Source organism: Triturus cristatus, chromosome 1_1 (assembly GCF_964204655.1).
Source record: "Triturus cristatus chromosome 1_1, aTriCri1.1, whole genome shotgun sequence".
Lineage (NCBI taxonomy): Eukaryota > Metazoa > Chordata > Amphibia > Caudata > Salamandridae > Triturus > Triturus cristatus.
Window position 1 is genome coordinate 121,958,237 of NC_140579.1, and position 15,165 is coordinate 121,973,401.

The 15,165-nt window shown below is 43.6% G+C and overlaps 1 protein-coding gene across 1 annotated transcript in view; it reads left to right on the forward strand.

Moving 5' to 3' along the window:
- LOC146869735 (uncharacterized) overlaps positions 1-15,165 on the forward strand; it is a 144,211-nt gene that overhangs the window by 116,873 nt on the left and 12,173 nt on the right. The window contains exons 15-17 of the mRNA XM_085613809.1: positions 2,619-2,723; positions 7,398-7,450; positions 12,211-12,338. Coding sequence (XP_085469935.1) covers positions 2,619-2,723; positions 7,398-7,450; positions 12,211-12,338 — 286 coding nt within the window. The remainder of the gene's footprint in view (positions 1-2,618; positions 2,724-7,397; positions 7,451-12,210; positions 12,339-15,165) is intronic.

The window sequence follows — 15,165 nt, forward strand, 5'->3', positions numbered from 1 at the left end:
CATTTTTGCCCCAAACGATTCAACCAGGGAGGCCAAGGGAGAGAGATAGACATTAAATAGAGTAGGACTCAGGGCTGAGCCCTGTGACACTCCTACTTTTAGTTCATGGGAAGTGGCAGAGAAAGGGTTGCACCATACCTCTTGTTCTTATTCCTCCCAAAACAAAGCAAGCCACTGCCAAGCCAGCCCTCTAAATTCCATCGACTGTAGGCAAGCTAAAAGGATGGGGTGAGAGATGGTGTTGAACGCTGCCGATAGGCCGAGCAGAACTAGCAGCGCTCGGCACCCCTGTCCACTCCGAGACGGATGGAATCAAGTACTTACAGCAAAGCTGACTCAGTGCTATAGTTGGGCCGGAAGCCAGATTGGCTAGCATGCAGCAAGTTGTTGCTTTCTAAGTTTGTGGAAATCTGTTGATAACCATGTTTCTCAGGTACTTTTGATAGAGCTTTGAGGAGAGAGATTGGTCTGTAATTGGTTGGGTCAGTAGGGTCCGACTGAGATTTTTTGTAAAGGTACTATTTTCACCTGTTTCCATGCTCTAGGCATCGTAGGCGATGAAAGGGACGTATTAAATAAGTGATGCGCCAACGGGTAATGACCTCAGCCCCGCGGGCTAAAATAAAGGAAGGGTCAGGATCAGGGGGTGAGCCCGAGTTAAGGCGACTTAGGGCTAGAAAGGAGTTTTTCACCGAGATGGGAGAAAAGGAGTCCAGGAGGCTAACTTTACTTCTGGAGAAGGACACTGATGGAATCGGGTCTTCCGCCTTTCCCCTCTCTTTGCCGATTCATTCCTCCATGCTATAGCCCAGAAAGCAGCTGTTGGCTCTTGGACGCCGGAGGCTAGCTTGAATAGAAGCTATTTGGTCATGGAAGTAACAGGAAAGTTGTTCACACCATTTTTGGGAAGAGGGTTTATAATTAGTCTCAGCCTCCGGCGAGGTGAAAGACTTAACAATTTTAAAAACGTCTTTGGAGTGTTTGCCAGCATTTAAGATTTTAACCTCAAAATATAATTTGTTTGCTAATGTAATCTCTTTATGATACTTCCTAAGAACTTCTTTATAGTCTGTTTTTGCATTTGGACAATAGGTGGCTCTCCATTATCTCTCTATACGTTTACACTCAAGCTTGAGGTTTTCAACACCTGAGTATACCAAGGACTGGATAATTTAAGGCAATGTTGCTGAGTCATCCTTACTGGAGCAAGAGCTCGGATCGCGGTCTCTATACAGCTATCAATCCGGCATGCGTCCTTGAATTTGATATTTGTTGGTATGTTCTTACACAGTCTTTTGATGGGTATTTGAAAATGTTTGGATTATGTAGGGTAATCCTCCTCACACCTCGTCTTAGGTTCTTTACATTCCTGCACCCCTCCTGCTCACCCTGGGCAGCTATGGTATGTTCTGTTGGTATGATAGGACATGGTCATTGCACTGCTCCCTCATGAGGGAGGTGGGAGGAAAGGAGCCAGGACTCTGGATTAAAAAAGATAAGAAATCTGAGAGTAGGAGGAGTGCTGCTGTAAAGAATGAACAATGTCTCACTGTGACCAATTCTGCTTCTTCCTTCCTTCCAGAGTTGTTTCATGCCTGCCCGGATGGCCTGGCATTGCTGTCCACTACCCATGATCATTGTCCAGACAGCAGAATGAGTATTTTTGTTAGCATGACCAATATCAGCCTGCTGCCTGCATAATAATGCCATCTTGTACAGTGTGTTTGCCATCCCCATTCAGAATGTGGATTGCCTGGCCCTAGGCACACCCACTCTAAAGAGTTAGTGCCCCTCTGGATGGCTCACAGTCTGGCTTGGTTTGTATATAATGTATGTAATATCAGGAAAACCCTGACACACTCAACAGTGGAAATACATTTGGTTGATGTAAGCAAGTGTGTCCTGGAGAGGAGTTCAACTGCGGCTTGAGAGAAGCTTGTGTTTTTTGCTGTCCTGCATCCTGCTCCTCTTGCCCTAGATGAAGTTAGAGCTGGTGATAGGGGGAAACATCCTTTACCACGCAACCATTACAACGTGGTATGGTTACATCGTGGTTTTCACAACGCAAGTCATTACGAGTGGATGGTACGCGTTGTATCATCATACATTCTTCTGCTAAGCTGAATTTTCTTAGGAGTCTGGGTATGGGCACAGACGTAGGGGACTGGAGTCCTCGAAGTTCAGGTGCACCATGGGAGAGGGTCACATATGGTTCCCTATACTTCCAGGGCATGAGGTTACCCCCGGTTGGAAGGGTGGACGGTAATGTTGCACAATGTTTGTTTTTCTGCTATCTCACCTCTGTACCTTTCTTGGGTTGGACATTTATGAGCCGCGTAGATTCTTTATGATACTAATCTCGTGGGCAAAATGCTCTACTGTAAAATACTTTGGGTGTATTAAATATATCCTATACCCAAGTGGCCACCTGACGTTTGAGGGTGCATCCGCCTTTTTGAGGTTGTTGCCTATAGTTCATTTTGTTGCTTACTTATAAACAGATTTAAAACTAAATTCATATGTTTCCCTCTCTCGGACACAACCAGCATTTAGGGTGTTTATTGTACTTTTTTTGTTTACATTGATGCTTAATTTGATATTTTCCGCTTTCTTTTCAGCTCGCTCTGGTAAAGTGTCAGAGTCTGAGATAACCACATTCAGAATCAATGCCCACTGCCTGCATCTCCACAATGTTCATGTGTATGAGCGTGCTCAATCACACGGTAAGACAATTATGATTATATGAATGTATTGGCTTGCGTTCAACTGAGGTACATAGCCTCTTCTACCTATCATCACTACTTCCCGTCCTCTAGGTCACCTTCTAAACATCCTCCGAGGTAAACTATTTAAAATAGGTTAACTGTATCCTATATTGCAAAAGGGGAGGCACAGGGGAATTCCCCCTTCAACCTCCTAAGATAAGAAATTACAGGTTATGTAGTGGATACCATGTAGTGATAGACAGATGTAGTGACAGGTAATACACTAACATACAAACTTTAATGGATTATTAGAACTTTTATAAACAGAGGGCCCGATTCACAGAACTAACTTAAGCCAAATCCTAAACTTACTTTAGGAGTCCTAAAGTTAAAATGCCTTCTGTGAATACCGAAAGTCTTAAAGTTAGGATTTTTCTCAGTTTAGAAGTAGTAAAGTTAGGACTCCTAACATTAGGACTCCTAAATGCCTTCTGTGAATACCGAAAGTCTGAAGTTAGGATTTTTCTCAGTTCCGGCAGTAGTAAAGTTAGGACTCCTAACTTTAAGACTCATAAATGCCTTCTGTGAATACCGAAAGTCTTAAAGGTAGGATTTTTCTCAGTTTAGGAGTAGTAAAGTTAGGACTCCTAACTTTAGGACTCCTAAATTGAGAAAAATCCTAACTTTAAGACTAGGGAAGAGATAAAGAGGAGTGCTATAACTGAAGAAAATAGATTTCTTAGAGAAGCTGACCCAGCTTGGGCCTCTGGCCTCATATCCGAATGAAGACAACAGTGTCTTTGAAAAGTGTGAACATATCTCCAAGTTGCAGCTATGCAAAACTCAGAAATTGGAATATTTCTAAGTAATGCAGCAGTAGCTGCTTTACCTCTGGTGGAATGGGGTTTAGGTTACCCTGGTAAGGGTTTGTTTGCTTTCTGGTAACAAAGGATTATGCAGAAGATAATTCACCTGCACAAGGATTGCTTCGAAGTGGCAAATCCTGTTCATAAAGGATCATAGCTCACAAAAAGTTGCTTTAACTTCCACAAAGATTTCATCTTATCTAGATAAAACTTCAACATCCTCCTAACATCGAGCGTATGGATAAATCTCCCTGCAGAAGAGAGATTTTGAAAAAATGTAGGGAAGGCAATAGTCTAGTTGACATGAAAATCTGAAAGTACTTTAGGGAGGAATTTAGGAAAGGGCCTCATCACTACCCTTTTACTATGAAATACTGTGCAAGGTTCATGGGAATTTATTTCACTAACTCCACATTCAGCAAGATAGGCCAAGCGAACACACTTTATTTTCCTCGACGGAAAGGCACATCATGATTAGTGTGGCAGTCATCTCGGCTGGACTTCTGCAGACAGCTGCTTCTGTCTACACTGCCACCAACGCTGCAGAAAATTCCTGGCAAAGTTGGCGGGACTCTACTGGTCTTTCGTCTATGGACCAGCCAACATCTAATTACCGCAGGCAGTCCGCCAAGTACGTGGGTGGTGAATCAATCGAAAATGCAACGGCGGAACCATTACAGCCAAGATCTAAATCAGGCCCTTATTCTTTATTCGCTTGAATGGTTCTGCTGAGAGTGTCTTCTTGAGTATTCTAGATTCCCAGAAGATTGACTAGTGTAATCCTGAGATCTCTGAATATTAATCATTTCCAGATTGTTTGTGCCTCCAGAGACCAAGGACTTGATCTATGTTCAGATAGTGCATGGTTGTTGTATTGTCTCTTTGAAGAAGGAGAAGGTTTGTTCTCAATGACGGGAGTAAAGTCTTCAGGGTTTAATGTGCTGCTCTCAACTGCAGTTGGTTGATGTGCTGGGGCTGTTCCATCGGAGACCATGAATTTGAAGATGGTCCATGTAAGCACCCTAACCTGAAAGGGAAGCATCCATCACCATGCTTTGGGTTGGGATGTCTTGATGGAAATTCTTTCCATTCAGAAGTTTCTCTTGGCTACACCAACAATCGAGTGATTGTTGTACATGAGTGGTTTGGATCACTCTGTACTCCCTTCTTCCTAAGAGTGGATCCCATTGATCTTCCAGACATTAGTGTAGCTACCTCACGTGAAGACGTGCATTTGGGACCAGAAAAATAGATTATGCCATTAATCCTCCAAGAGAGGAAACTTGTCTCGCACGTTGGGTGGACTGTTGTCTTCAAATTGCAATATTTCTGAAGGATAGATAATCTTCTCTACTCCGAAGGCAACTCTCTTGTGTGCACTGTGTCTCGGACTGCATCCTAATAGTGAAGGGAGTGAACTGGCACAGAGATGTATTTTCCGTGATTCACATGTAGTCCTCGGCGATTGAGGGTCAAAACAGTCATTTGATAATGTAATCTTGCTTGTTGGTGAGATGATGCCCTGTTGAGCCAGTTGCCTGGATATGGCTAGAATAAAATGGTGAAGATTTGAGACCGAAAGGAAGGATTTTTTTTTTTCTTGGATACCAGGATGTTTAATATTAGTTTATTAGTCAATTAAAACCATAAACAGAATCACACAGTTAAAATATGCATAACGAATAAAAAGTAAAATAGATAAAAAGCGGGTATGTCATACAACTAGTACAACCTTGGCTCTTCACGCTACATACCCTGTGCTCTCTTCAACTTTCCTTCCTAGAGATTTTAGTCTGGATACCAAACATCTATGTTAGATGAAAAGTGACTAGACAGGAATCGATCATAACCCTGATGTCTACAAAAGCAAGCTTTCCACACAGATAACTAAAATATCCCTTAAGTAAATTAATATATGTAGTTAAAATGCCTATAAGCTGGACTAAGGGAAGTATGAATACGGTGCCAGATGAACCGTGAGACCCACTATTAAAAGCAATTGTGACAGAATTCACATCATTAAAAATACAGAAATAAAAGGGATAGGGAACTACTAGTTTCAGTCCCTAGCAGTCCGCCCTTCACAGTTTCTGTGCATGCTAGGTTAACATTAGAGGTTTCCGAGTTATTCCAATTTAGAATTACATTCAGGGATCCCCTCCAGATCACACATCGCACATCCTTTTAGCTGAAAATTTTCTTAAAACAGATCAATAACTGAGTCAGTCTAATGTTCAGCATGGTGTTGTTTGGGTCCATGGACTCTACCAGTGCGTGCCTGCAGGATCTAATTCCCCGTTCAAGGAACTCCCGCCTTAATAATGCTCTTCGTTGAACCATCAAAGCAGGACAAACACAGACAATGTGAAGCAGAGATTCAAGTCCCTGGTGGCATAGATGGCAGGACTGGTCCTCACTTTGACCAAACATCCTCCATTTTAGCATGAGGTCTAGCGTGGGTATTTCTCCAAATCTTAGGGCCAAAAACGACTGTTTGATCTTCCGGTGATAAGGTGCAGCTAGCAGGGCTTACTCTCTTAGAGTGGAATACGATTTCAACACCAGCCACCCGTGGCGACGTTTTGACAGGGTTTCTTTGTCTGCCATCCAACTTTGGAGATTTGTAGATTTATTTACAAGCTTCTTAAATAATTGCCCAGAGATATTAGAATTCCAAAGGTCACCCAGATCAAGCGTGACCCCATCAGATAGCCAGAATGACTGGAAAAGGAGAGAAGAATCAAAGCATGAAGTGACTAAAACCTCATCAGTAAACAATTTTGAGTACATTTCAGTTAAGATTGTGTTTGCAATAAACAACCTCAAAAATTAAAACATATATCCGGACTCCTCGCTTCTGTTTCCACCCATCCCTCCGACAGGTGGTGTCAGAAGTGGGATCGGAGGAAATGGAGGCCGTTGTGACCAAGATGGCAGAAGGTCAAGAGAGACTCGAAAGGGTTATGGCCAAATTCCTAGCCGTTGCGGAAGAAGACTGGGAGAAATGACATAATAAGTAAATAGCCATAGTAAAGGGCAAATGTATTTAGATCAGAGATTATTGAAAATGGACCAAATAAGTCAAGTACAATAACATTATCACAGGTACAAGTTACAGCGTCTGAGGGACTGTGCCTCCTGCCTAATGAGTGAGGGAACAGATTTAGTCTGAAGTACAGCAAAAGATGCCTGTGAAAAACTGACATATCCAATGTTAGGTATAGTTCACACAGAGGGAAAGCCATAAAAGGACAAGGTGAAATTGAATAGTATCTGAAATAAAGCCCACACCCAGTTCCTCATGGGCAACTTCTGCTGGAACCGACTGTGGTGACCTCAGGATCCTCATGAGAAATGTATTCTCCACCATCTGAACTGGATTGCAAGGCTGGTATCCCCAAATCTCTGCAGTAAATGAAATTGTGAGACATACTTGCATCTATAAAGAGCCAGTATCGATTTGACATGTGGAAGTCCCAGCCTTCTCGCAAAAGCATTAATGCCATGGGTCACTCTGTTGAAGGACTGGACCTGAACCCTAATTAGTGGGTCCCATACGTTTTCCAACTCGAAGCCCCTGTTTGGAATGTTCCCCAAATAAGCAAGCCTGTTTTGTTTTTTTACCAACTAACAAATGTCCGCGTCCTTAGAAAGAAAACATGAAAAGAGAGCGATATTATTCAGGAATCATAACACTTGGCTTTGCTCTCAACTTCTATTTTGCCATGTTTACCCTTCAAACCACTGATGTGTTCAAATAAGAGAACTGTTTATAGATATCTGCCCAATAAACTCACTAACATCTGATCATTCCTTGTCCCACCAGTCACTGATTGCGAATCCCTGCAGCACATACTGGATGTCTTTGTTCCTGATCAGGTAAGTGGTGTCCGCATGGTATTTTCATACTGGTGGGTTTGGATGGACTGAGGGGCACTTAGAAGTTACTCTGTATGGGCCAAAGTGCACATAGAAGGTACTAGGAAACCGCAACACAGGGTGTGCCCAATGGTGGCCACTTAATGTTTATTTTCAAGTTATACATTCAGCTAGTTGCCTTAACTAGTAATCCAGTGTCACAGTGAGCAAGGGACCCATGTCTGGACATACCCGTCCCACTTATGGCGAAAAGTGTAACTGCAACAAATGATGGACAGAATGCTGAATGAAACTGTTCCCACTGGGTGCAGGGTCAAGACTGATTTGCATATGGCTGGCTTCAAACTGGAATGGCATGTTGATCAAAAAAACAATGTATTTAGGCCCAGATCTCTGTACTGGGGTGAATGTATGACATTATTCTGCATTCTGTCCATCAATTGTTCTTTTTGCATTGGCCTAAATGTGATGGGCATATACACGCAATACAAATATAAGTTAAATATTAAACATAGCTGTTGGCACAATACCATTTTGGAATGGTGTTGTACATAGTGCTTCATTGTTTTAAGGTCCCAGTAATCATGCTTAAAAGCAGTGCGTTGGCTATCTTAGAATGGTAAAACAATTCCAGGCTTTGCACAATACCTTCCCAGATGGCTGCACAGTAAACATTGCACTGGCCTGCCAACTTGGAATGGTTTTGTGCATTGTTTATCACTGTTGTGCCAATGCATGATGGCTGGCATGTGCTCCTGAATGCAGTGGACATTTTAGAGCAGTAAATCATTTCTAGATTATGAACAGTAGCATTCCTGGCTGATCACTGGGTTTTCACACTGCTAATGAATGAGCGGCAAGTGAGCTGCTGGTAGCATTGTCTGAGGACCTGCTGTGCACTATAAAAACATGAGTAAGTAAAGAAAAGAAAAGGAGAAGTAAAGAAATTAAATTGGACCTCTAAAAGGAGAAATCATAAGACTGGCCTTTCAGCCCCTACAGTGAAGCAGACTCATTTTCAGGTTTAAGTACCCATCACCTGAAGCAGAATGCAGTGACCTACCAGTCAATGAGCCAGTCCCTGAAGTGGGCGATCCCATTGGCCCATGCGGTCATGTTCGGAAGCAGAAATTGAATGACTCTCGAGCAGACCAATGGCTTAAAGAGGGATGACCCATAGATTCTCTATGTAGGTATATCTGTGTATTTATTATGAGGGGTGCACAAGTGGAAAACACGGAGTCTGGAGAACCCGAGAGGTCCGAGCATCAAGAAGTGTTAGAGAGGGATGAGGGCAGAAGGGAAGAGGAAAGAGATGTGGCTGAAAGGCATCAACAATGGGAAGCTGAGCAGACAGTAGGAAAATAGATAACAGAGTGATGGACAAAGTGAGACAGAGAAGGCAGTCTAAGTAAGGGAAGGCAACATTTAGGGCCACATGTACAAAGTGTTTTTGTGTTCGCAAACGGGTTGAATCGTAGCATCAGCCCATTTGCAAACACAAAAAGGCTTTTTGAAATGTATAAATCCCTATTTGCTATCCGGTAACGTATTACCAAATTTCAAATTGAGTTTGCGATTTGGAATTAGGAAGGGCGTGTTTAGGGCATCTTTTCTATATACCGAGACCCAGTGGTATGTGTGAATGTTTTGAGAGCAAAATGCAGTCGCAAAACATTTGCATTTTTCCACCTACTCAAGTAGGTAGTAACCCATTTTCAAATAGGAAGGGATCCCCAAAGGACCCCTTCCCCTTTGTGAATGTTTGTAAAAGAAACAGGCTGCATTTTTAATAAAAATATTGCTTTATTTTAAGAGCAATCCCAGATATGGTGCTCTGCTGACCCCAGTAGGCCACCATCCCTGTGAAGCTTGTGATTCCCAATGGGTCTAAAACCGAGGCCTACCTCAATAATATGCATGTGATAAGTCTATTTTGCAACCCACTTGGAATCGCAAAATGTGTAAACCACACATTTGTACATTGGTCTTTGCAATTATCACATAGCGAATCGCAAAAATTCACTATTTGGCAGTCGCAAACACTTACCTTTGTACATGTGGCCCTTAGTTCTTGAGAAGCATTTTAGCTATTTAATTGAATCACAAAGGAGAGAAAGATATGGAATCAATATTAATGAATTGTTTGTATGAATTATTTAGATTTCAAGATCTTGATTACAAGTAAAGCAGACAGTTGTAATTTCATGCTTAGAGTTAGCCGTGTGTGTGAAAACTTGCTATGTACAAAGATACAGTTGGCACAATAACATAGAACACCCTCCAAAGGGTCAGCAAGTATTATCTCAGTACAAACCTTCTACTCTAGTGGAATTGCCAGAGTAGATTGTATGTTAAAATTATTTATTCAGCACACGTACACCGGTTGGTTTCTTGCCGCTAGCATAGGAGTAAATGAGCCCAGCTAGATCTATTCGTAAGACTGGACAAAACGCCATGTCTTAAGGAGTCTCCTGAAAACAGGCAGGGCTGTGCAGGATATGATTTCATAGGGAAGAGCATTCCAGAAGTGTGGAGCCAACACAGCGAACCTGCTGCCACCTAGCCTCTTCCGTTTATAGGAGGGAGTGACCAGAAGATTCAAGTGTGCCGATCTTAGATTACGTGTGGGTACATGTCTCTTGATCAATTTAGAGACGAATTAAGGGCCCGTGTTCTGTAAGGATTTAAAAATGAGGCACCCGATTTTAAAGCTGCAACTTTGAGATATTGGGAGCCAGTGAAGCTGCCGCATAAGGGGGGTAGCGTGTTGCCATCTTGGCTGCTGGAAAATGAGTCTGGCAGCCTGATTCTGCACCAGCTGCAGTTTCCTAACTAGATACGTGGGTAACCCAAGATATAAGGAGTTTGCGTAATCTAAGTGAGAGATTACCAGTGCTAGGACAAACTGCACCAGTGCGTCTCTAGTAAGGAATCTACCAATCTTCCTAATCCTCCTTAACCCCTTCCACGCGGGGGTAATTCCCCCACGGCGCAGGTAGGGCGGCGGCGGTGGCGCTGTGCTCGTGACGAGCCCAGCTCGTCATGAGGCACAGTGGAGCTGTGCTCCTGACGAGCTGAGCTCGTCACGACCCCGCCCACTGATTGATTCTCCCGCACAGGCGGGGAATCAACCGCGCGTGGGCGGGCCACGACGGTTATGACGAGCCCAGCTCATCATGAGCACAGCTCCACTGTGCCTCATGACGAGCTGGGCTCGTCATGAGCACCGAAGCAGTTATCTGAAAAGATCCGGTGGAGACCACACTTCCTACCTAGGACTTCATAGATAGGTCATTATTAATTACAACCCGAGGCTCTTAGGTGAAGGTGCTGGCACTGCAGGACAACCCAAGTCCATAGGCCAAAAATGTGAGCACCCGGGATTCTGAGAGCCACCAGTCAACATCAGTTCAGTTTTATCCGGGTGTAGCTTCAAGTGATTGCTATTCATCCAGGTGGTCTGGAAATCAGAGATAGACCCGGGTGAGATGTTAATAGTGAAAATAAGTAGTAGGTCGTCTGTGTAATTGAAGATGTTCCCCATCCGCTCCCTTAAGGAACGAATCAGAGGGAGTAGATACAGGTTGAACAAATGCAGGGATAATGACGAACCCTGTGGCACTCCACAATTGGTCTTGACCTCGGGAGCGGGAAAGTGAAACATCATAAGCACAAAACCACTGCCAAGTGTGGTAATCTTTGAGAATGTATGTAAGAAAATACCTGGCTCCAGGCTTTAACATAGTGTAATATCAAATCACTTATAAAAAAAAGCGTATTGGCTTTAACATATGTTTTTCAATATAAAGATGAAGATCACACTGCCTTTGCTGCACCTTTTTAGATTAACTTGTCAGACCTACTCCATCCAAGAAGACTCTTCCCAATAAGATAATCAGGCCAATAACCTGTATCACTGGCTTGTCACGATAACCTGCCCGTAACTACTGAATGAACATTGCAAAAAAGCGCTTACCAAAAAGGCAATAAGTGCAATAGAACCTCTCTTTTTCAGTCGAAGCACACTCCCTCTGCCCAGTAGATAGCTGGTAGAGTTCATCATGTGGTCCTGACATAAGTCTCTCTCTGAGTACAGTTTTTTAAAGCTCATTTCAGGAGATCACATAAGGTAAGGCGACAGCTGCTCAGCCCTATGCAGTGTAGGCACAATTGGTCCATTTCATGGAGTTGGTTGTAAACTATGTATGGGTGAAAGCTGAGCCTGGATGTCATTCACTTGCCTGAAGTGTGTGAAGGAGACCTATATAAAGCCAAAAAGACTGTAGCTGGGAGATGCCAAAAGTGAAGGCCTCAATGATATGCTGCCCCCACCCACCCAACAAATGTTTTCTTTCCTGTATAAATATGTTTGATACAGATTGTAGAGAAAGCAGGGCTGGACGTGCCAGCAGCAAGGCAGGCAAGTGTTGTATTCCTGTGCCAGCCCGGAGTCATCCAGTTCAAGAGTTGTCCTGTTGTGTAGCCGTGTGCCATTTCAGTGGGCTGGTCCTGTCCTAGTGGTGGTGTTTCCTGATCAGGAAGTCTCTTTGCTCCTGTGCAGTTTAGTTGAACTCAAACATAACTACACATTGAAGGCTCTTTCTGTCGCAGAGGCTCTGAACCATTGTACCAGTTGTCCTTCCTCAAACTTGCTGGGCACCTCCCTTGATCCCTGCTGCCTCACCTGCTCTGCGTCTGTACCAGCTGGATTAGATACCGGATCTATATCTTGTTTCATGTTAATTTCTGTTTGGTAGATTACTGGCAAATGGCACATGGTGGCAAAGGCCAACTCACAACCCGGTAAAATGGAAGAGGAAGATGACCCATGGGTAGAATATTCCTGCGATGGACACAATCTGACGATCCATGAGGGTCGCGGCAAGTAAGTTACAACCAAAAAGTATTCAATGTGGTTACCTGACTGACTTAACATGCCAGGAGTTGATCGCTTCAATTAGTAGGACTCAAGCCACTATTGCACAGGGGCAGATGCTGTCTAGTGGATAGGTTGAGGTTGACTTTCTATGTTATGTTGTTGCTTAAGGCTTAGAGGATGTCACTGAATGGAGATGTTGTTGGGTCTGGAAATAGGGTACCTGAGATCTAGCCCTAGATTCTCTCTAGCGCTCTTCTTTGATTTTGGGTAAATGATTGTATTAGTGCCTCTTTCTCTAAAAACTAGGAGTGGATAGAAAAGAGTAACCTAGCTCATAAACACTGTATAAAACAAGCATTTGCAAACCAATTCGTCTTAAATTTGCGAGAGTTAAAGCTATTGGTGCTGTAAATGACAATGTCTTTTACCTATGTGTTTTGGGTTGGAGTTTAGTGGATGTATATGGTGTGGAGTGGAAATATGTAGGTTATACTGTAATAGTTAGTTGTGGAATTTTGTGGTGTGGAGTGTATTGGTGTAGTGGAACTATGTGTCATGGTGAATTGATAGGGGTGAGAGCTGCATATAATAGATAGAAAAGAAGATAGTGAGAGATACATTGCTTGTGCAGGAAGTGGTGATTGAACTTGAGACGGAGGAACAGAAAGAGTGTGTTAGAAAGAGAGAAAGAAGGGGAGTGCAGGCCACAGATGCATAAAGGGGGAGGACCTGCGTATGACGAAGACACACTCAGAAGAGGAGAGCGTGGGTTTGAGGAACAGAAACCTTAAAAAGACACGGGAAAGAAACGGGAAAGAAACGGTACTTACAATGTGTGAGCAGGCATTATAGAAAGGAGATAGGGATTGGGAGGGATGAGAGGGGGCTGTCGGATTGCAACATGAGAGGAGGTGGTAGCAGTGTGAGGGAGAGATGAGAGGGGCAGTGGGGGTGCGGGGGAGAGTTGACAGCATTGTTGGAAGTGGAAGGGAAAGATGTGTTGGATTTGCATTTCTTGTGGAATTGTGTGGTGTGGAATTATGTGGTGTGGTATGAGGTTGTGTAGTGGAAATATGTGGTATGTCAGTGAAATACCTTTGAATGTTGTTTCCTAGAATGACTTCTTATTCATGCTTGAAATGGATCCACAAATTTGTCAGAGAGGATTTTTCTCCTCCTCGTGTCTTCATCAGGCAGGCCTTGGCTTCCCAAAATGAAACCTAGGGTCCTCCATGTGATGTATCACTGCAGGCACACTCATTCAGTGTACATTGACAGCACCCTCTGTCCACCACGATTACTGCTCTGCGTTGTACCCTTACATGTACACATGTATTCAGTACACACACTTAGCAAGCACACTGCTCAGCACTGAAGCTTTTCTATCTTTAACCAGGGTGTGTTATTTACAAACACACTCACTGCCAGCACAAACACTCACCATGTGCGCGCTGCATAACACTACACCTTTTATGTATTGTACACCACGCAAGCACACTTACACCCATCACATGCTTTATCCACACATGCACTGCACAGCACTGCATCGCTTGTAATGTGTTCTTCTTAGGCATACATACACTTAGTACATGTACCATCCACACATGCACTGCAAAGTACTGCATCGCTCGTAATGTATTCTTCTCAGGTATACATACACTTAGTACATGTACCATCCACACATGCACTGCACAGCACTGCATTGCTTGTAATGTATTCTTCTCAGGCATACATACACTTAGTACATGTACCCTCCACACATGCACTGCACAGCACTGCATTGCTTGTAATGTGTTCTTCTCAGGCATACATACACTTAGTACATGTACCATCCACACATGCACTGCACAGCACTGCATTGCTTGTAATGTGTTATTCTCAGGCATACATACACTTAGTACATGTACCATCCACACATGCACTGCACAGCACTGCATTGCTTGTAATGTATTCTCCTTAGGCATACATGCACTTAGTACATGTACCCTCCACACATGCACTGCCCAGCACTGCACTGCTTGTAATGTGCTCTTCTCAGGCATACATACACTTAGTGAATGTACCATCCACACATGCACTGCACAGCACTGCATTGCTTGTAATGTGTTCTTCCCAGGCATACATACACTTAGTACATGTACCATCCACAGATGCACTGCAAAGCACTGCATTGCTTGTAATGTGTTCTTCTCAGGCATACATACACTTAGTACATGTACCATCCACACATGCACTGCACAGCACTGCATCGCTCGTATAGTATTCTTCTCAGGCATACATACACTTAGTGAACGTACCATCCACACATGCACTGCACAGCACTGCATTGCTTGTAATGTGTTCTTCTCAGGCATACATACACTTAGTACATGTACCATCCACACATGCACTGCACAGCACTGCATCGCTCGTAATGTATTCTTCCCAGGCATACATACACTTAGTGAATGTACCATCCACACATGCACTGCACAGCACTGCATTGCTTGTAATGTGTTCTTCTCAGGCATACATACACTTAGTACATGTACCATCCACACATGCACTGCACAGCACTGCATTGCTTGTAATGTGTTCTTCTCAGGCATACATACACTTAGTACATGTACCCTCCACACATGCACTGCACAGCAGTGCTCCATCCTTGTACTGTACCCATCCCAGGCACACATACATCCAACACAGCACCCCACAACTACCTGATGTAGGCCAAGGGTGAGTTAAGCATAAAGCAGCGGAACCTTTAAAAAGATGAGGGAGCCTGTAGGCCTCACTCCAGTGACAGAGGGTGAAGGCCCTGTCCACTACTACTGATCGCTACACGGTATGCCGA